Source organism: Peromyscus maniculatus, chromosome 8 (genome assembly GCF_049852395.1).
Source record: "Peromyscus maniculatus bairdii isolate BWxNUB_F1_BW_parent chromosome 8, HU_Pman_BW_mat_3.1, whole genome shotgun sequence".
NCBI classification, from domain to species: Eukaryota; Metazoa; Chordata; class Mammalia; order Rodentia; family Cricetidae; genus Peromyscus; species Peromyscus maniculatus.
In genome coordinates this window covers 88,342,417-88,357,297 of record NC_134859.1, presented here as the reverse complement: position 1 = coordinate 88,357,297, position 14,881 = coordinate 88,342,417, and the positions used below count along the sequence as shown (strand labels likewise).

The 14,881-nt window shown below is 52.3% G+C and overlaps 2 protein-coding genes across 2 annotated transcripts; both read right to left on the bottom strand.

Moving 5' to 3' along the window:
• Positions 1 to 1,285: 1,285 nt before the first annotated feature.
• Aoc3 (amine oxidase copper containing 3) lies at positions 1,286 to 9,422 on the bottom strand. The gene is made up of 4 exons (XM_006992938.4): positions 7,449 to 9,422; positions 5,055 to 5,340; positions 4,550 to 4,679; positions 1,286 to 3,643 (listed from the first exon to the last, which is right to left on the bottom strand). The coding sequence occupies exons 1-4, from the start codon at positions 9,046 to 9,048 to the stop codon at positions 3,368 to 3,370; spliced, it is 2,292 nt and encodes a 763-aa protein (XP_006993000.1). The 5' UTR covers positions 9,049 to 9,422; the 3' UTR covers positions 1,286 to 3,367.
• A 187-nt stretch (positions 9,423 to 9,609) lies between these two features.
• On the bottom strand, positions 9,610 to 14,881 carry Aoc2 (amine oxidase copper containing 2). Its single transcript, XM_006992936.4, has 4 exons — positions 13,155 to 14,881; positions 10,960 to 11,245; positions 10,638 to 10,770; positions 9,610 to 10,386 (listed from the first exon to the last, which is right to left on the bottom strand). Exons 1-4 carry the CDS (start codon positions 14,740 to 14,742, stop codon positions 10,120 to 10,122), a joined length of 2,274 nt encoding a protein of 757 aa, XP_006992998.1. The 5' UTR covers positions 14,743 to 14,881; the 3' UTR covers positions 9,610 to 10,119.

The window sequence follows — 14,881 nt, the reverse complement described above, 5'->3', positions numbered from 1 at the left end:
TCTCTGTGTAGCTTTGCACCTTTCCTGGAACTCACTCTGTAGACCAGGCTGGCCTCGAACTCACAGAGATCTGCCTGGCTCTACCTCCTGAGTGCTGGGATTAAAGGCGTGCGCCGCCGCCGCCGCCGCCGCCGCCGCCGCCGCCGCCGCCGCCGCCGCCGCCGCCGCCGCCGCCGCCGCCGCCGCCGCCACCGCCACCACCACCACTCAGCCAGCCTGCCTTCTTGTAGAACCCAGGACCACCAGCCCAGGGGCAGCATCACCCACAATGGGTTGGACCCTCCTCCATCAATCACTAATTAAGAAAATGCTCCACAGGCTAAGCCGGGTGGTGGTGGTGCACGCCTTTAGTCCTAGCACTTGGGAGGCAGAGGCAAGTGGATCTTTGTGAGTTTGAGGCCAGCTTGGTCTATAGAGTGAGTTCTAGGACAGCCAAGGCTACACAGGGAAACCCTGTCTCAAAAAACAAACCAAAAGAAAAAAAAAAGAGAGAGAGAGAAGAAAAGAAAAAATGCTCCTCAGGCTTGCCTACAGTCTGATCTCATGGAGGCATTTTCTTAATTAAGGTTCCCTCCTCTCCCACAACTCTGGCTTGCATTGTTGACATAAAACTAGCCAGCACAATGGGGACCAACAATGTATATTTAAAGGAGAATTTAATTCACTGGGTTGGAAGAATGGGGGTAATGATGTCAGAGCACACAACTGACCACACATCCCCTCGGCCTCCACCTCACCATCTGCTTGTTCTTCATCCTTCTCTGTCTGCCCTAGGCCCTGTTATCAAGGTAGCCAGCCGCTGTCCGCCCTGCGCCTTGCTGACATCTACCCTCCTGTTCTTTGGAATCTGTTTTCTCTCCACCGGCTGACTCCTTCCTTCCCAATCCATAGTTCCACATCAACCTGTGGGAGAACAGAGGATTGGAGCCGGACAGAGAGAAGGAGGCGAAAGGTTCCATAGTCTGAGCTCTTGAACACCTCATCTCTCTGTTCAGAAACTGAGCAGCAGGAAAAACTGTCCCCAGTACTTCCCCTCCTGGCCCAGCCTGGGATCTGGCCAAGCCAAGGCCCCCATTCCACTGCTTCTCATTCCCCCTCCTGTAAGAGAGACAGTGGAGATGGAGGGAGCGATCGGCTGGAGTCCAACATTTCCTCAGAATTGATAGAAGAAAGGCAGGGCACGGGCCGTACTACAGGCCACCTACTTCTTTAGGTCTCAAGAACTCCGGCTATCCACTCCCCACACACTGGATATTGGTTTAAAAAGAAAAAAAGAAAGGACAGCTCATGATCGGGCCCACTTATTTATTTTGATGAAGCAATATAGTCACATGGTTCAAAATTCAGTATGTTCCCAGAATGGCATGCAGTACCCAGTGTCTGCTCTCACCCATCTCCTCCCCGGAGGTAACTGGTGTTCCTCACTTCTCAATGCAGAAATAAACAAATATGCACATATAACCTCCTCGCTTTTAGTTTTTCTTTGGTCTTTAAAGTATTCTTTTATTTCTCTTTATATGTATGTGTCTGTGTGGGGGGGGTATGTGCCTGAGTATAGGTCCCCATGAAGAGGACATTGGCTCTCCTGGAGCTGGAGTTACAGGTAGTCGTGATGCTGGAAACCGAACTTGGGTCCCCTGCAAGAACAGTGTATCCACTCTTAACCACTGCGCCATCTCTCGGGTGCCTTTCTCTCATTTTTAGCAGTGCTGAGAATTAAGCCCAAGACCCTGTACATGATGGGCAAAAAAATATATCTATCTATTGTAAAGCTGTGCCTCGGAGCCAGGCAGTGGTGGCACATGCCAGTAATCCTTGCACTTGGGAGGCAGAGGCAGGTGGGTCTCTGTGAGTTCCACCCAGCCTGGTCTACAAAGCAAGTTCCAGGATAGCCAAGGCTGTTGCACAAAGAAATCTTTCTTTAAAAAAAAACAAAAAAAGATAAAAGAAAAACAAAAACACGAAACAAAATAGCTGTGCCTCGGGTACTCTACCACTGAGCCACACTTCTAGCCCTCGGTTTTGTGAGATAAGGTCTCACTGTGTAGCTCAGTCAAGCCCCCAGCATGGAGTCTGGGATGACAGCTGTGCACCATCACATCCCTCTATATTCTCCTCCCTTTAAAAACACGAGCTGGGAATGAACCGTAAACATTTCTACATGCCCCTTCCCTCTGAAGGTTACTTCCTACTCACATGGAATGGCATCTAACAGTTTTTAGCTTAGTTGGATTGCACTTGAAGACTGTGTCACAATGGGCCTGGCCTGGTCAGTCTGCTCGGGAACGATGCGCCTTGTTTCCAGTCACTTGGTGTTTCCTTGTACCCTCCCTGTCCAGATCTCAAGAAAGTCAAGCAGTGATGGGAAACCGTGAAAAGCAGGTCCCACCAAGCCATGCCTCTCTCTCTCATACTCATTTGCATGCTTGCCTCTGATTGGACGGCCCTTGGTTTGGGCGTGGCGTCTCAGGGCTTTCTGTTTCTCACCTTTGAGGTCAACACATGGTTTCTATTCCACTGCCCCAAAGTGGCTACTACAGGGCACAGAGGACGTAGTCATGCAGAGACATGGAATAAAATAACCATTTGTCATAATCCTAGCAACTCCGAGCCACCTGCTGTCTCTAGACCGAGTGCCGAGCAGGACTGTAGCGCGGGACAACTCCTACTCTTGATACGTGGTAGATGTTAGGAGACAAACAAGCTTGGTCCTTTCCAATAAGACGTTCCATTGCACCTTTGAGATTTCCACAGCCTCGGGGCCAAAGGAAGGGATTGCAGTTGAGAAATCAGGGCTGAGAGGACACGAAGGGCAGACGTCTCTTTGGACTGAGTGGGAAATCACAGAATGTAAGAGTAAGCAGGAATCCAGGAGGTGTGGGCAGGAGAGAGGAAGGAGAGATGGAAGAGGCTTAAGTGAAAAGGAGCGTGGACAGGGGTCCCCTTCACAGCCCGTCTCTGGAAGGTCAAGACTCAGGGAGTCCCTACTTTGGGGTCTCTAGAGAATTATCCTCATTGCAGAGTCTTCAAAGTGACCGTAAATTTTTTAATAAAAGCCAAAAAGAAAAATGAAGAAAGGAACCATCTGAAAAAGCCCATAGACTCCAGACTCCTAGCCAGGCTACTCGTCTCCCGAGGCAGGAACTCAGTACAGCCGCTCTCAACAAAGGCCAGTGTCCCTGTGGGTCGGGCATCATGCTCAGGATGTTCCAGGCAGGGAGAGAGAGACAGGAAGTGCAGCACAAGAGAGAGGAGACATCAGAGACGTGTGGACAGAAGGAACCAGACAGACCTGTACACTGCCAGCTGCTGCTCTCCGCACCTCTTTTCCCAGGGCCCTTGGCTAGACTGTCCATCCACGGGACACTTATTTGTGAATAAAGCCCGCATGGGAAAAGGCAGGGAGGTCTGGCGCACAGGTGGCAGTCTGGGACAAGCAAGCCAGGGGGTTGACCTCACAGGCACTGGCATTCTGGTCTCCTCGGAAATAGACGGAGTCGGCAGAGTAGATGGAGGGATCTTCATCAAAGAAGTTGTAGGGCCGGAGGAAGAAGCCCACCCCGTTCCCCACAGTCACGGTGTTGGGAACGTCTTCTGCATGTGGGATGTGCAAAAAACCAGCTGTTACCCAGGCTACCAAGTCCTAGCAGGAGAGAGAAAAAAAAAAAAGAAGAAGATGGTGAGGTTGACTAGACACAGCCTCCCTCCACAGTGGCCTGTTCACGAGTTCATAATTCTTGAATCTTTAAACAGTGTCTCCTTTGGATGTCCCAGAAGTCAAAACATAAAAAGCTCATTCCATTTCGGGAACAATGGCTGCCTCCTTGAGACTGGCTTGCACTTCCATCTCTGATATTTCCCATCACAATGCTTTTTGCCTGCTCACCCCAGAGGGTGATCACCATAGGCTACTTCTGCTTTTCTTCCCTAACTCTCTGAGCCCCCAGAGTGTAACTCAGGGAAGAACTGTGGAACCGGGGCATTCAGGCCTTAGAAGGTGGGAGCTGACTGACATGTAGAATGCACCCTTCGAGGCAGGGATGGAAGCTGTGATCTGTGTTTTATCTCTGGTAACTTCTAGCCCTCTGTGAATCCTCAGGCCTGGAAACGGCTCAGTTGACCAAGCTGGGACTTGGAGGGCTTTAGGACCCAGTAGTTAGCACATGACTTCTTACCTCTGGGAGAGTCTCTCTAGGGCAGTGGCTCTAAACCTGTGGATCACGACCCCTTTTGTGGGGTCACACATCAGATATCCTGTCTACCAGATAGTTATAGTATGATTCATAACAGTAGCAAAATTACAGTTATGAAGTAGCAATGAAATAATTTCATGGTTGGGCGTCACCACAACGTGAGGAGCTGTACTAAAGGGTCGCAGCGTTAGGAAGGTAGAGAACCACTGATCTAGAGGTAATGATCCCATCCAGTAACATGCAAAAGGCAGACAGACTCCTCTTCTGAGGAGTTCGTTTGGTTTTCAGGGACCCGTCTGTAAGCAGGTGAAGCTCATCCTTGTACCCGATCTCTGTTCATGCCCTCACCAGCTCACCTGCCCAGCGATGGTCTCATTATTGATGAAGTCAGTGAAATCCACAGTGGGGGTCCATGGGTCATTCTGGTTGAAGATGCTGGAGCTTCCAGGCTCCTCCTCCTTCCTCTGCGTCACAGCCAAGTGGTACCTAGAAGGGCACTGGTTAGGTTTCCACGGCCGCCAACCCCATCGTGACACCCATTTATGATGGAGGCAAGCTCTGTGCTCTGACGGGCTTCCATACGTACTCACACAGCAACGCCAGCCCGTAGAACTCCTGACACCCCACCGAAGGGTCACGTCACACCCCTGCCATTTCACAGTACAACCCTCCCCTACCACCCGGAGAGAAGAAAGCTCTTCCCTGGCTTAGGTCCTCCAAGGTGGAATGACACCCTACCCCGCCCCTTGTGCCCAGAGACAGGCAATGTTTGAAGCGGTATGAACTGTTTCCAGGCATCCTCTGCTCCTGATGCCTCCCAGGGCTCACCTCCCCAATCTTCTCGGACCCCCCGCCACTCACCTCCCCCAGCTGATGGATTTCTCTATGGGGCTTCCCTGAGGCAGTGGCTCCCCAGCAAAGCTGACTGTCTGGATGCGGTAGCCTCTCCTATGACCCCACTTGTTGCTGTGGTTACTGGCCAGGTACAGGTAGCGTGGGGTGGCACCCCCCAGGGGGAAGGCAGCCTCCTCTTCCGTCTCCAGTAGTTTCCGGGTCACCTGCAGCCTCTGTATCTGGTACTCGGGACTCCAAGGTACGTTCATGGGGACAAAAGCCATGTCCTCTGCCCAGGCCCAGTTATTCAACCCTGTGTGAAGCGTATATGGGCAAGTCATTCGACCACTCTGGACATTTCTGGCATCCACCTGGCTTCCGAGGAGGGACCAAAGGGCACCCCAGGAGTGACTGGTTCTTTGCTTCCCTCCTTGTCCCAAGATCTCCCCAATCCTTCAGACAAAACTATCAAGCTGTAAATTGGAATATTCAGGTGCCGGAGATCAGGCTCAGCAGTTAAGAGTGCATACTGACTGCTCTTCCACAGGTCTGGAGTTTGTCTCCCAGAACCCATGCTGAGCCGCTCGAAAGTGCCTGGAAAGAACTCCAGCTCCAGGGGGATCCAACGCCTTAGGTTTCCAGGGGCATGTACAGCTCATGTACACAACCCATAGACACAGAAGTAACAACAAAAACGAAATCGGTTTGTTTGTGTTTGTGTTTGTGTTTTGAGACAGGGTTTCTCTGTGTCACCCTGGCTGTCCTGGAACACACTCTGTAGATCAGGCTGGCCTTGAACTCAGAGATGAGCTTGCTTTGGTTTCTTTCTTTCTTTCTTTCTTTCTTTCTTTCTTTCTTTCTTTCTTTCTTTCTTTCTTTCTTTCTTCCTTTTCTTTTTAATTTAGTGGCCTGTGCTTATCCCTGAGGACAGAGTTGAATAAACTGTGTCATTACCCTCAGTCTCTCACAGGCTCACAGGGGTCAGAGAATCCACAGCCTGGCCCTGTAGGGTGAGGAGGCCTGAGTGAAACAGGGTCAATGATCCAGGAATATAGGTGCAGGCAGGGACAGGATTTCCTCAACCCCCAGGACACCATTTCTATCTACCCTTAAAGGATATCATCAAAAGAAATGTCCTGCAAGGGCCTTCTAGGTAGGAGTAACGCCTGAATTAAACCAGAAAACCTGTGGACTATGTGCCCAGGCCCTGGGAGCATGTGGGCACAGCCACAGCAGAGCACCGGGGAGACCCTCGGGGTGGGCAGAGCTGGCAGAAGGGAAGTCCTTCTGCAGGTGACATCCTGCAGGTGCCGAGAAGTCGGCAGCTGCAGCTGCAGCAGGCTGGTATGCGTGGGACAGCTCTCTGTACACAGAGGGGACCCCAGAACTAAAAGCATCAAGAGTGGGCTGACACTGGGCAGTGGTGGTGGCGCACACCTTTAATCTCAGCACTCAAGAGGCAGAGGCAGGTGGGTCTCTGTGAGTTCAAGGCCAGCCTGGTCTAGAAAGCGAGTTCCAGAACAGCCAGGGCTATACAAAGAAACCCTGTCTCAAAACACAGGAATGGAAAGAATGTGACTCTGTGAGAACTCTGAGCTATTTCATATTCAGAACAGAAAAAAAAAAATCAGGTGATGATTCATTGTAGGGGAGGAAAAAGGGAAAGATGATCTTCAGGAAATCATGGAGCCTTGGTTGTCTGTGTGACCAGAAACTCCAAGAGCCTTCTAGAACTCTCCACAGTATTTACTGGACCACTGCACTGAAGTGAATGGCGTCCAGAAAGAAATGAAAAACCAGGGAAGAGGAGGGCCTGACTCCCGAAGAAATGCAGAGGAATGGTTGTTCCAGGCCTGACTTGCATGCACAGGGACTCAGCAAACCCAAACACATCCTCCAGCACTGCCACACCACAGGCCAGACAGAGCTGAGCTGGAAAACGAACAGCTGCTTGCTTGAACAGAGGCCCATGTAAGCTCAAGAGACTCTGTGAAAGCAGATCCTGCCTTCTCCCTGAGCTTAGCCATTCCCAAGATTTCCTAAGGAGGTCACACGTATAGAAACTGGCAGCTGCCGGGCAGTGGTGGTGCATGCCTTTAATCCCAGCACTTGGGAGGCAGAGGCAGGTGAATCTCTGTGAGTTCGAGGCCAGCCTGGTCTACAGAGTGAGATCCAGCACGGGCACCAAAACTACACAGAGAAACCCTGTCTCGAAAAACCAAAAAGAAAAAAAAGAAAGAAAAAGAAAAGAAAAGAAACTGGCAGCTTTGCACCCAGCTAGGCAGCTAAGATCCAAGTAAAACCCCATTGCCATCTCTCTCCCAGTCAGCCCAAAAGGAAACCTGAAACCCCAAATCTTTCTTTTGTGAATGACACTTACTCCCCTCCTGGAAGACCCTTCTCCCCATCAGGATATCTTACCTGCCACATCCAGGTCCACTTTGTAGTGAGCACTGTGGGCGTGCACCGTACCCAGCGTGTGCTCCCCAACTCGGTTTCCAAACCTTTCACCAGCACCAAAGAAGAATGCTGAGCTGATGTAGCCCGTGGCATGGAATTTGACTTCTATGGCCCCGTTGGGGTGGAAGATCATGTCCCACACATAGTCATAATTGAGCAAGGTAGCCACAGATCTGACCACGAGCACGGTCTCCGCAACACCCCCAAAATAGTGGGAGTAGTAATCTGAGTGGTGTCGCCGTAGCGGGAGGCCCTGGTTCTGTTCAAACACACAAAATGCATCGCGTAGTGTCTTGGGGTCCTGAGATTCCTGAAGGAAATGCCAGTCCATGTAGGTGGCGAGGTAAGGACAGTCCACCCCACGGGTCAGGGAGGTAGAGTATTTGCCAATGCCAAAGCTGCCGTCCATATAGCAGGTCGTCATTGCTGCTGGAGAATTGCCACCATACAGGGCTATGGCCTCCTGGACACTGATTTCATAGGCCACTCTCTCCCCTTTAAAGCAGATATCAAAGACCCTTGGGCCACTGAAAGCTCCAAGGCCAAAAGAGAAAGTCCACAAAGAGGAGGCCACTCGACTCCCCTGGACACTGAAGCGGGGTCCCTGGGGATGAAACTGCAGGGGGGGAGCTGGACCTGGTGGCACTGAGGACTTTAGGGACCAGGACCCACCGGTGCCATTGGCTGGTACCACCACCACATTTACCTGGCCGGCCTCAAAGTGGTCCTCCAGATTAACCAGACTCTCAAAGTAGCGGCCTTGATAAAATACCTTCCGGATGGTCCATAGGGCAGGGTCCAGGGCCTTGTGGTCTATCAGCAGCTCCAAGCCAATAGGGTGTAGGTAAAAACCAGTCCCTGAGAGGTTGTAGTACAAACCGAACCAGGTGGCCCGGTCCCCTGATTGCAGACCACGGGGGGCTGAAGTCATTTTTAGCAAGTTGTGTCCCCCATGTTTGTAGAAACAACAATGATGGAGGAGCCCAGAAATCTTGGGCAGCTCTCTGCGGAAGACCATTTGCTCGATATCCATATACTCTCTGGCTAGCACAGGACGCCGGTAATAGGGAATAGGGCCACCATGTCGCTCCACAGTCACATCCCGCATGTAGGATGGGTGAGGCAGGGGCCCCACCACCAGCTCAGTCACATTGGGCTGGGGTTGTGCACCAAAGAAGATGATGGCCAGCGCCTCCCGGGCGGGCGGGGGCGCCCCTCTGTCCAGGTGGGCCAGGGCTGCAGCCTTAGCAGGCAGCTGCAGCTCCACTGAGAAGACGCAGTTGTCCGAGGGCCGAGCCTGGGCTGCATCCACCAGCCCTGGGCCCAGGTGCTTGGTCAGAAAGCTCATCACAGCTGTCAGCTCCTCGGGGCTCAGGTCTGCAAACAGCTGGCTCTGGCCAGGATTGGTCCAGGGCTGGGCACTGGGAAGAATGGACGGACAATGGAGAGGTTGGCCCAGGCCACCTCCATCTCCGCTCCTACCGGCTAACAAGACACAAACCAAGGCAAAAATGGTGATGACAGCCAATGCCAGAAGCACCAGGGTGGTCTTCTGGGTCATTGTTCTTGAAGACGGACAGGCTTTTTAGCAGAAGTGGACTCTCTTGGTTAGGAGTCTGGACGCTAGCAGAACGTCTTTGTTTTCTGATGCTTTTGCTGAGGGTGGGGAGCAGGGAGGCTGGAGCCGGAGCTGGGAGGCGGGTCTGAGCTGGCGGCAGTGATATCCACAGACCTTACATGGCTTTGTCCTCCAGCTTCCAAATCAGACTCTGCTCTCTGGGTCAGGGTTTGGGTTGAGAGAAGGGGGAGGAATCCAGCCTGTGCATGGAAACCCACTACCAGTAAGGAGTGGGGTCCGCTCCATAGGCCTGTGCCCCTCCAAGTTCCTCCCCAACTCCCACCTTCCTAGGGCCAGAAGCTTTCTCTGCTTTCTCTGTGAAGTATTCTTTTGCCAAGGAAACCCCCACTTCCAGCCTCTTTCCCAAGAAACATTCCTTGGCCAGGTCTACACTCCCTCCCTGCGGATCTTTCTGTTGCTAAATTTCCTTGGCTAGGGTTCTTAATATTCTCCTGGGAACTCCACAGGCTTTAAAAAGCCAAAGAGAATAAACTCAAGTCAAAATTTTGCAAACCGTTTTATTATCAATTACACATAACAACCATTCTTTTTAAATACACACGCATAAGATAAGGCCTGGTATAATGTGAACCCCAGCAAGTTTTGAAATGGTAGGATTTGTGGTATTTTGTTTGAGTATTCCAAAAACATTTTTAAAATAAATTATCATTTAAATAACTAGGAGGAGCCGGGCGCAGTGGTGCATGTCTTTAATCCCAGTAGAGTGCAGCGGCAGAGGCAGACAGATCTCTGCCAAGTTGAAGCCAGCTTGGTCTATCTGGCAAGTTCCAGGACAGCCAGGGCTACACAGAAAGACCCTGTCTCAAACAGAAACAAACAAACAGCAAAACAAAACACAGGAGGCAAGAATCAACCCTGAAGAGGAAACCCAAGGGTTTAGTGTGGAAAGAGGCTGTTTTCTAAGGAACAGAGTGGGGGGGACCTGGGGAGGGGCAGGCAGGACAGAGGAGGTGCATGCATCTCCTTCCCTGGGGTCTTAACCACACCTCAGGCCTATAAGCCTTCATAAGAAAAGGAGGGCAAGTTAGGGGCACAGGCTGCCAGCTGTGGGGCACAGGCCACAGGGTTGACACTGCAGAGTCCCGCATCCTGGTCCCTCTCAAAGTAGACACTGCCAGGGGAGAGGATCGAGGGATCTTCATCGAAGAAATTGTAGGGTCGGAGCAAGAAGCCCACGCTGTTCCCCACAGTCACTGTGTTGGGGATATCCTCAGCATGGGGGATGTGCAGGAAACTGGCTGTCACCCAAGCCACCAGATCCTGTAGGAAGAAGAGGGAGGCCTTTGGAGGCAAAGACTCTCCTCTTAGCTGCAGTTTCTCAAGCCCCAGCCTGGCTTCTGCCTCTGCCAGCCAACAGAACACCTCATGACCTGTGAAGGGAGCTGGCAGTGTGCCAGTGTCCTGACTAATTCCCCCCCCCCCAGGAGGGATGACCTGTACTGGGCAGAGGCTGGATGGCCAAGATGCCAGGAAAAGAGAAGGCCTTCTCCTCTATCTCTGAAGCCACCGACCTCTCCTAAGAGGGTTTCATTGTTGATGAAGTCAGCAAAGGCCATCTTCGTCGGGGTCCGCAAGTCATTCTGGTAATAGATGCTGCTGCTGTGGCCCTCTTCCTCCTTCCTCTGGGTCACCACAAGCTGGTATCTGACCAAGAATTATAAGAAGGTAATGTTGGAAAGATCAAAGCTTTACTGGCCTTCAAGCCCCTTGGCTCAGATTCTGAGACCATTTCCTATCCCACATCTACTTGAATCTGAAGGCAGGTCCAGTGTCCGTGAGTGCTTCTGGGGGACAAAGTCCTTCCCTCCCACCCATGCCCAGGGCCCTCCTCACCTCCCCCAGCTGAGAGCCCTCTCCACGTCGCTCTCCAAAGGTACATGGATACCAAGAGGGCTGTGGACCTGGATTCGGTACCCGCGCTGGTGGCCCCAGGCATTGGTCTGGTTGGTAGCCAGGTATAGGTATCGAGGCAGGGGGCTCCCCCAGGAAAATGCGGCCAGGTCCTCCCTGCTCAGGACCTGCCTGGTCAGCTGTAGGCGCTGTAGCTGGTGCTCCGGGTTCCAGGGAGCTGCTACAGGCTTAAACACCGCATCTTCAGCAACCACCCAGTTTTTCAAACCTGTCAGGGTAAGGAAAGGGAGAGGTCTACCCTGGGGTGAGGTTGCTAGCACAGGCTGCTTGGTCTCGTCTTGATACCTGTATTTCTGGCCTGACCGAAGGCATCCGCGTACCCTGTGCTGGGAGTCCTGCGCTTAGGCAAGTGCTAGCCTGGTTTCTTCCAACCCACCGTTTCAATCGGATAACCATCAGTCACATGTGGCTACATATATTAAAAATTCAGCTCTCCAGTCATACTAGCTGTATTTAAAGAGCTCAGTATTGCTAAGCATAGTGGTACATACCTGCAATCCAGCACCTGGGAGGCAGAGGCAGGAGATGATTGCAAAGTCAAGGCCAGACTGAGCTACATAGGGAGCTCCAAGATAATCAGGGCTACAGTGAGACCGTCTTTAAAAAAGAAAAAAAAAAAAGGAGAAAAAAAGGAGTATGTCCGAAGCCAGTCTACTATTCAGAGCAACACAGTTTGAAAAAAACCGCTTGGCAGTCACATACAGCTAGAGACTTTTATAGCCAGCCACAACACAGAAGGCCCTATTAGCATCAGCCTACATAGACCCTAGAACAATTTGCTTCTGACTCTCACCTTCTGAATCTCTGTGGCAAGCACAATATTGTTTTATGCCTCTGTTCAATACACGGAAAAGCACATATGCTGACTGAAACATTCCTGTGACTACGAGAGACCGGAAGCGACCTGGAAAACCCAGTCCTCTTCCACGGCCCCTGCATATTCCTCCCAGCTCTGGGACTCCATTCTCTCAGCACAGGGGACGCTACTGCCAGTCTTTCGGAAGTAAGCGTCACGGCTTTCTACTACCAAGGAGCTTCTCGAACCCTAGCATGCATCCAAACTCTGCATCTCCCAACACAGTACTTGGATCACTTTTCCCTCAAGGGTCAGGACATTTGGTTCCCTTAAATGTGACCATGATACACACGAGAAACCTAGTATCTGGCAGCAGGCTCTTTTATGCCAAAAGCTGTTGAGAATTTTCCAATTGGAGAGTCACAGTCTAAGTATATCAGATTATAAACTATGGCCATCATGTATTAACATGCTCTCCTGCTCCTAACCACGCCCCACCAAAAAACCACCACCAAGTATAGTGTGCAAGACACACATGCCAGGGCTTCATGCTCAAGAGAATGTTTCACAGGACATACACTTTGTCAGACATTACGCTCGGGCAGCCACTTCCTGTTCCATCTCCACTGCCTTCCTCAGTTTCCCCAACTGTGAAATTGAGGTCTGGTAGATTTTTCTTTCTGGGTCCACATCTGTGCTTTATGAGCTTGCTTTCTCTCCTCCACAAAATCTGCATTAGCAGCAAGCTCCAGACTTGCAGCCAGCCTATCCCAGGCTTGCTGGAAGAGGGGACTGTTCATAGTGATGACAGGAGAGGGTGGCCTTCCCCACAGCGGGTCACTAACCCAGAGCTACACCCAATCCCGACACTTTCTCTCCCCACATATACAACACAGCATCCCTACTCCTACTGGAAACTCAACCTGACTTTTGGTTACCTCTGCTCAGGTCCATGCCCCACCCAGCCACCCTAAGCTCAAGTAGCCAAGTGCTGGCCGGCTCTAGCCTCATCCAATTCCCATGGGGTCAATTCACCGACCCGGAGGGTCCCTCGAGGTAAGGGAGCCTGCCTGGCATAGCCATTCCATGTCAACTAGTTCCACAACTGGGGGGAGGGGCCAGAAGGTGGGAGCTGGGCAACCGAAACCTCCTCATCTTTGGCCAGATACCCAGCTGTGATGGCAGTAGCACTCAGACAATCCTCCCTTCCCCTCCTGGCAACCAGAGGGCTTAGAATGTCCTCTTCACCTCTCAGATTGCAGCCCGATCTGGGGGCTTCCTGCCCTACTCCTAATCTTCAAGCCTCAGCCCAAGAACTCACCTGCCACATCCAGGTCCAGTTTGAAGTGGAAAGCGTGTGTGTGCACTGCCCCCAGCACTCTCTCTCCCACGCGGTTCCCAAAGAGGAGGCTCTCCGTTCCTCCACTCAGGAAAGCTGTGTTGATATAGCCCGTGGCATGGACACGCCCTTCAAGCGCCCCATTTGGGTACAACATAAAGTCCCAAATGTAATCATAGTTGCCCACTGATGACACTGACCTGACCACAAGGCTCGAGCTGGCCAAACCACCATAGAAATGACCCCCAATGTAATTGTGGTGCCTTCGAAGGGGTAGTCCCTGGGCCTCCTCAAATACACACACAGCCCCTGGGAGCAGGCGGACTGCCCCTGTACCTGTTAGTACATGGATGTCCATCATTGTGGATTGATAGGGGCAGTCCACCCCCCGAACCAAGGCTCGGCTGTTTCGGCCAAGCCCATAGCTGCTGTCCAAGTAACGGATCATCATCGTCTTGGGGGAATCAGCACCATAAACAGACAGGCACTCTTGGACACTGACTTCATAAGCCACACGCTCACCCTTAAACCGAATATCAAAAAGTCTCAAGCCAGTGAACACCCCATGACCGAAGGCAAATGTCCAGAGGGGGGATACCACTGAGTTTCCCTGTACACTGTACTGGGGACCCTGGGATGAGAACTGTAGAGGAGGAAGAGGGGGGTCTGGAGTGACTCGAGACCTCAGGGAGGAAGCCCCATTTGGTTTGGGTAGAGGGACCTGAACCACTTCTAGGTGGCCAGCCTTAAATTCCCATTCCAGTTGGGCCAAGTCTGCATAGTAGTGCCCAAAGTAGAAGACCTGCCGGACCACCCAGTGGGCAGGGTCCAGGGCCGTGTGGTCCAGCAGTAGCTCCAACCCCACAGGGTGAAGGAACATTCCAAGACCTGAGATGTTATGGTAGAGGGCTATCCAGGTAGCCCGGTCCCCTGAACGGAAGCCACTAGCAGAATGCAGAGGTGCCAACGTGGAGCCATTGTAGTTCAAGACAGAAGCCAGAAAGGTGGGTGCCTTTGGGAACTCCACTTCTTTCAAATACCTCCAAATCTGCACATACTCAGCTGTCAGTGTGGGGCGCCGGTAATAGGGAATAGGGCCACCATGTCGCTCCACAGTCACATCCCGCAGGTAGGATGGGTGAGGCAGGGGCCCCACCACCAGCTCAGTCACATTGGGCTGGGGTTGTGCACCAAAGAAGATGATGGCCAGCGCCTCCCGGGCGGGCGGGGGCGCCCCTCTGTCCAGGTGGGCCAGGGCTGCAGCCTTAGCAGGCAGCTGCAGCTCCACTGAGAAGACGCAGTTGTCCGAGGGCCGAGCCTGGGCTGCATCCACCAGCCCTGGGCCCAGGTGCTTGGTCAGAAAGCTCATCACAGCTGTCAGCTCCTCGGGGCTCAGGTCTGCAAACAGCTGGCTCTGGCCAGGGTGTGTCCAGGGATGAATTCTGGGAGGTATGGAGGGACACCGAGGAGGCTGGCTGGAACTGCTTTGCCTGGTCAGCAAGACATACGCCAGAGCAAGGACAGTAAGCAGAGAGAGCACCAGGAAGGCCAGCAGCACCTTGAGATTCATGGCTGATGCTGAGCTGCAATCAGTCCCAAGAGCCACTCTTTTCTGAGTCTGACTCCACGGCAGGGCTTATATTCAGCATGGTGGAGAGGAATGGACAAAACTCCACCCATGGGCTGGACAGAAAATTTCTGTCCTGTGG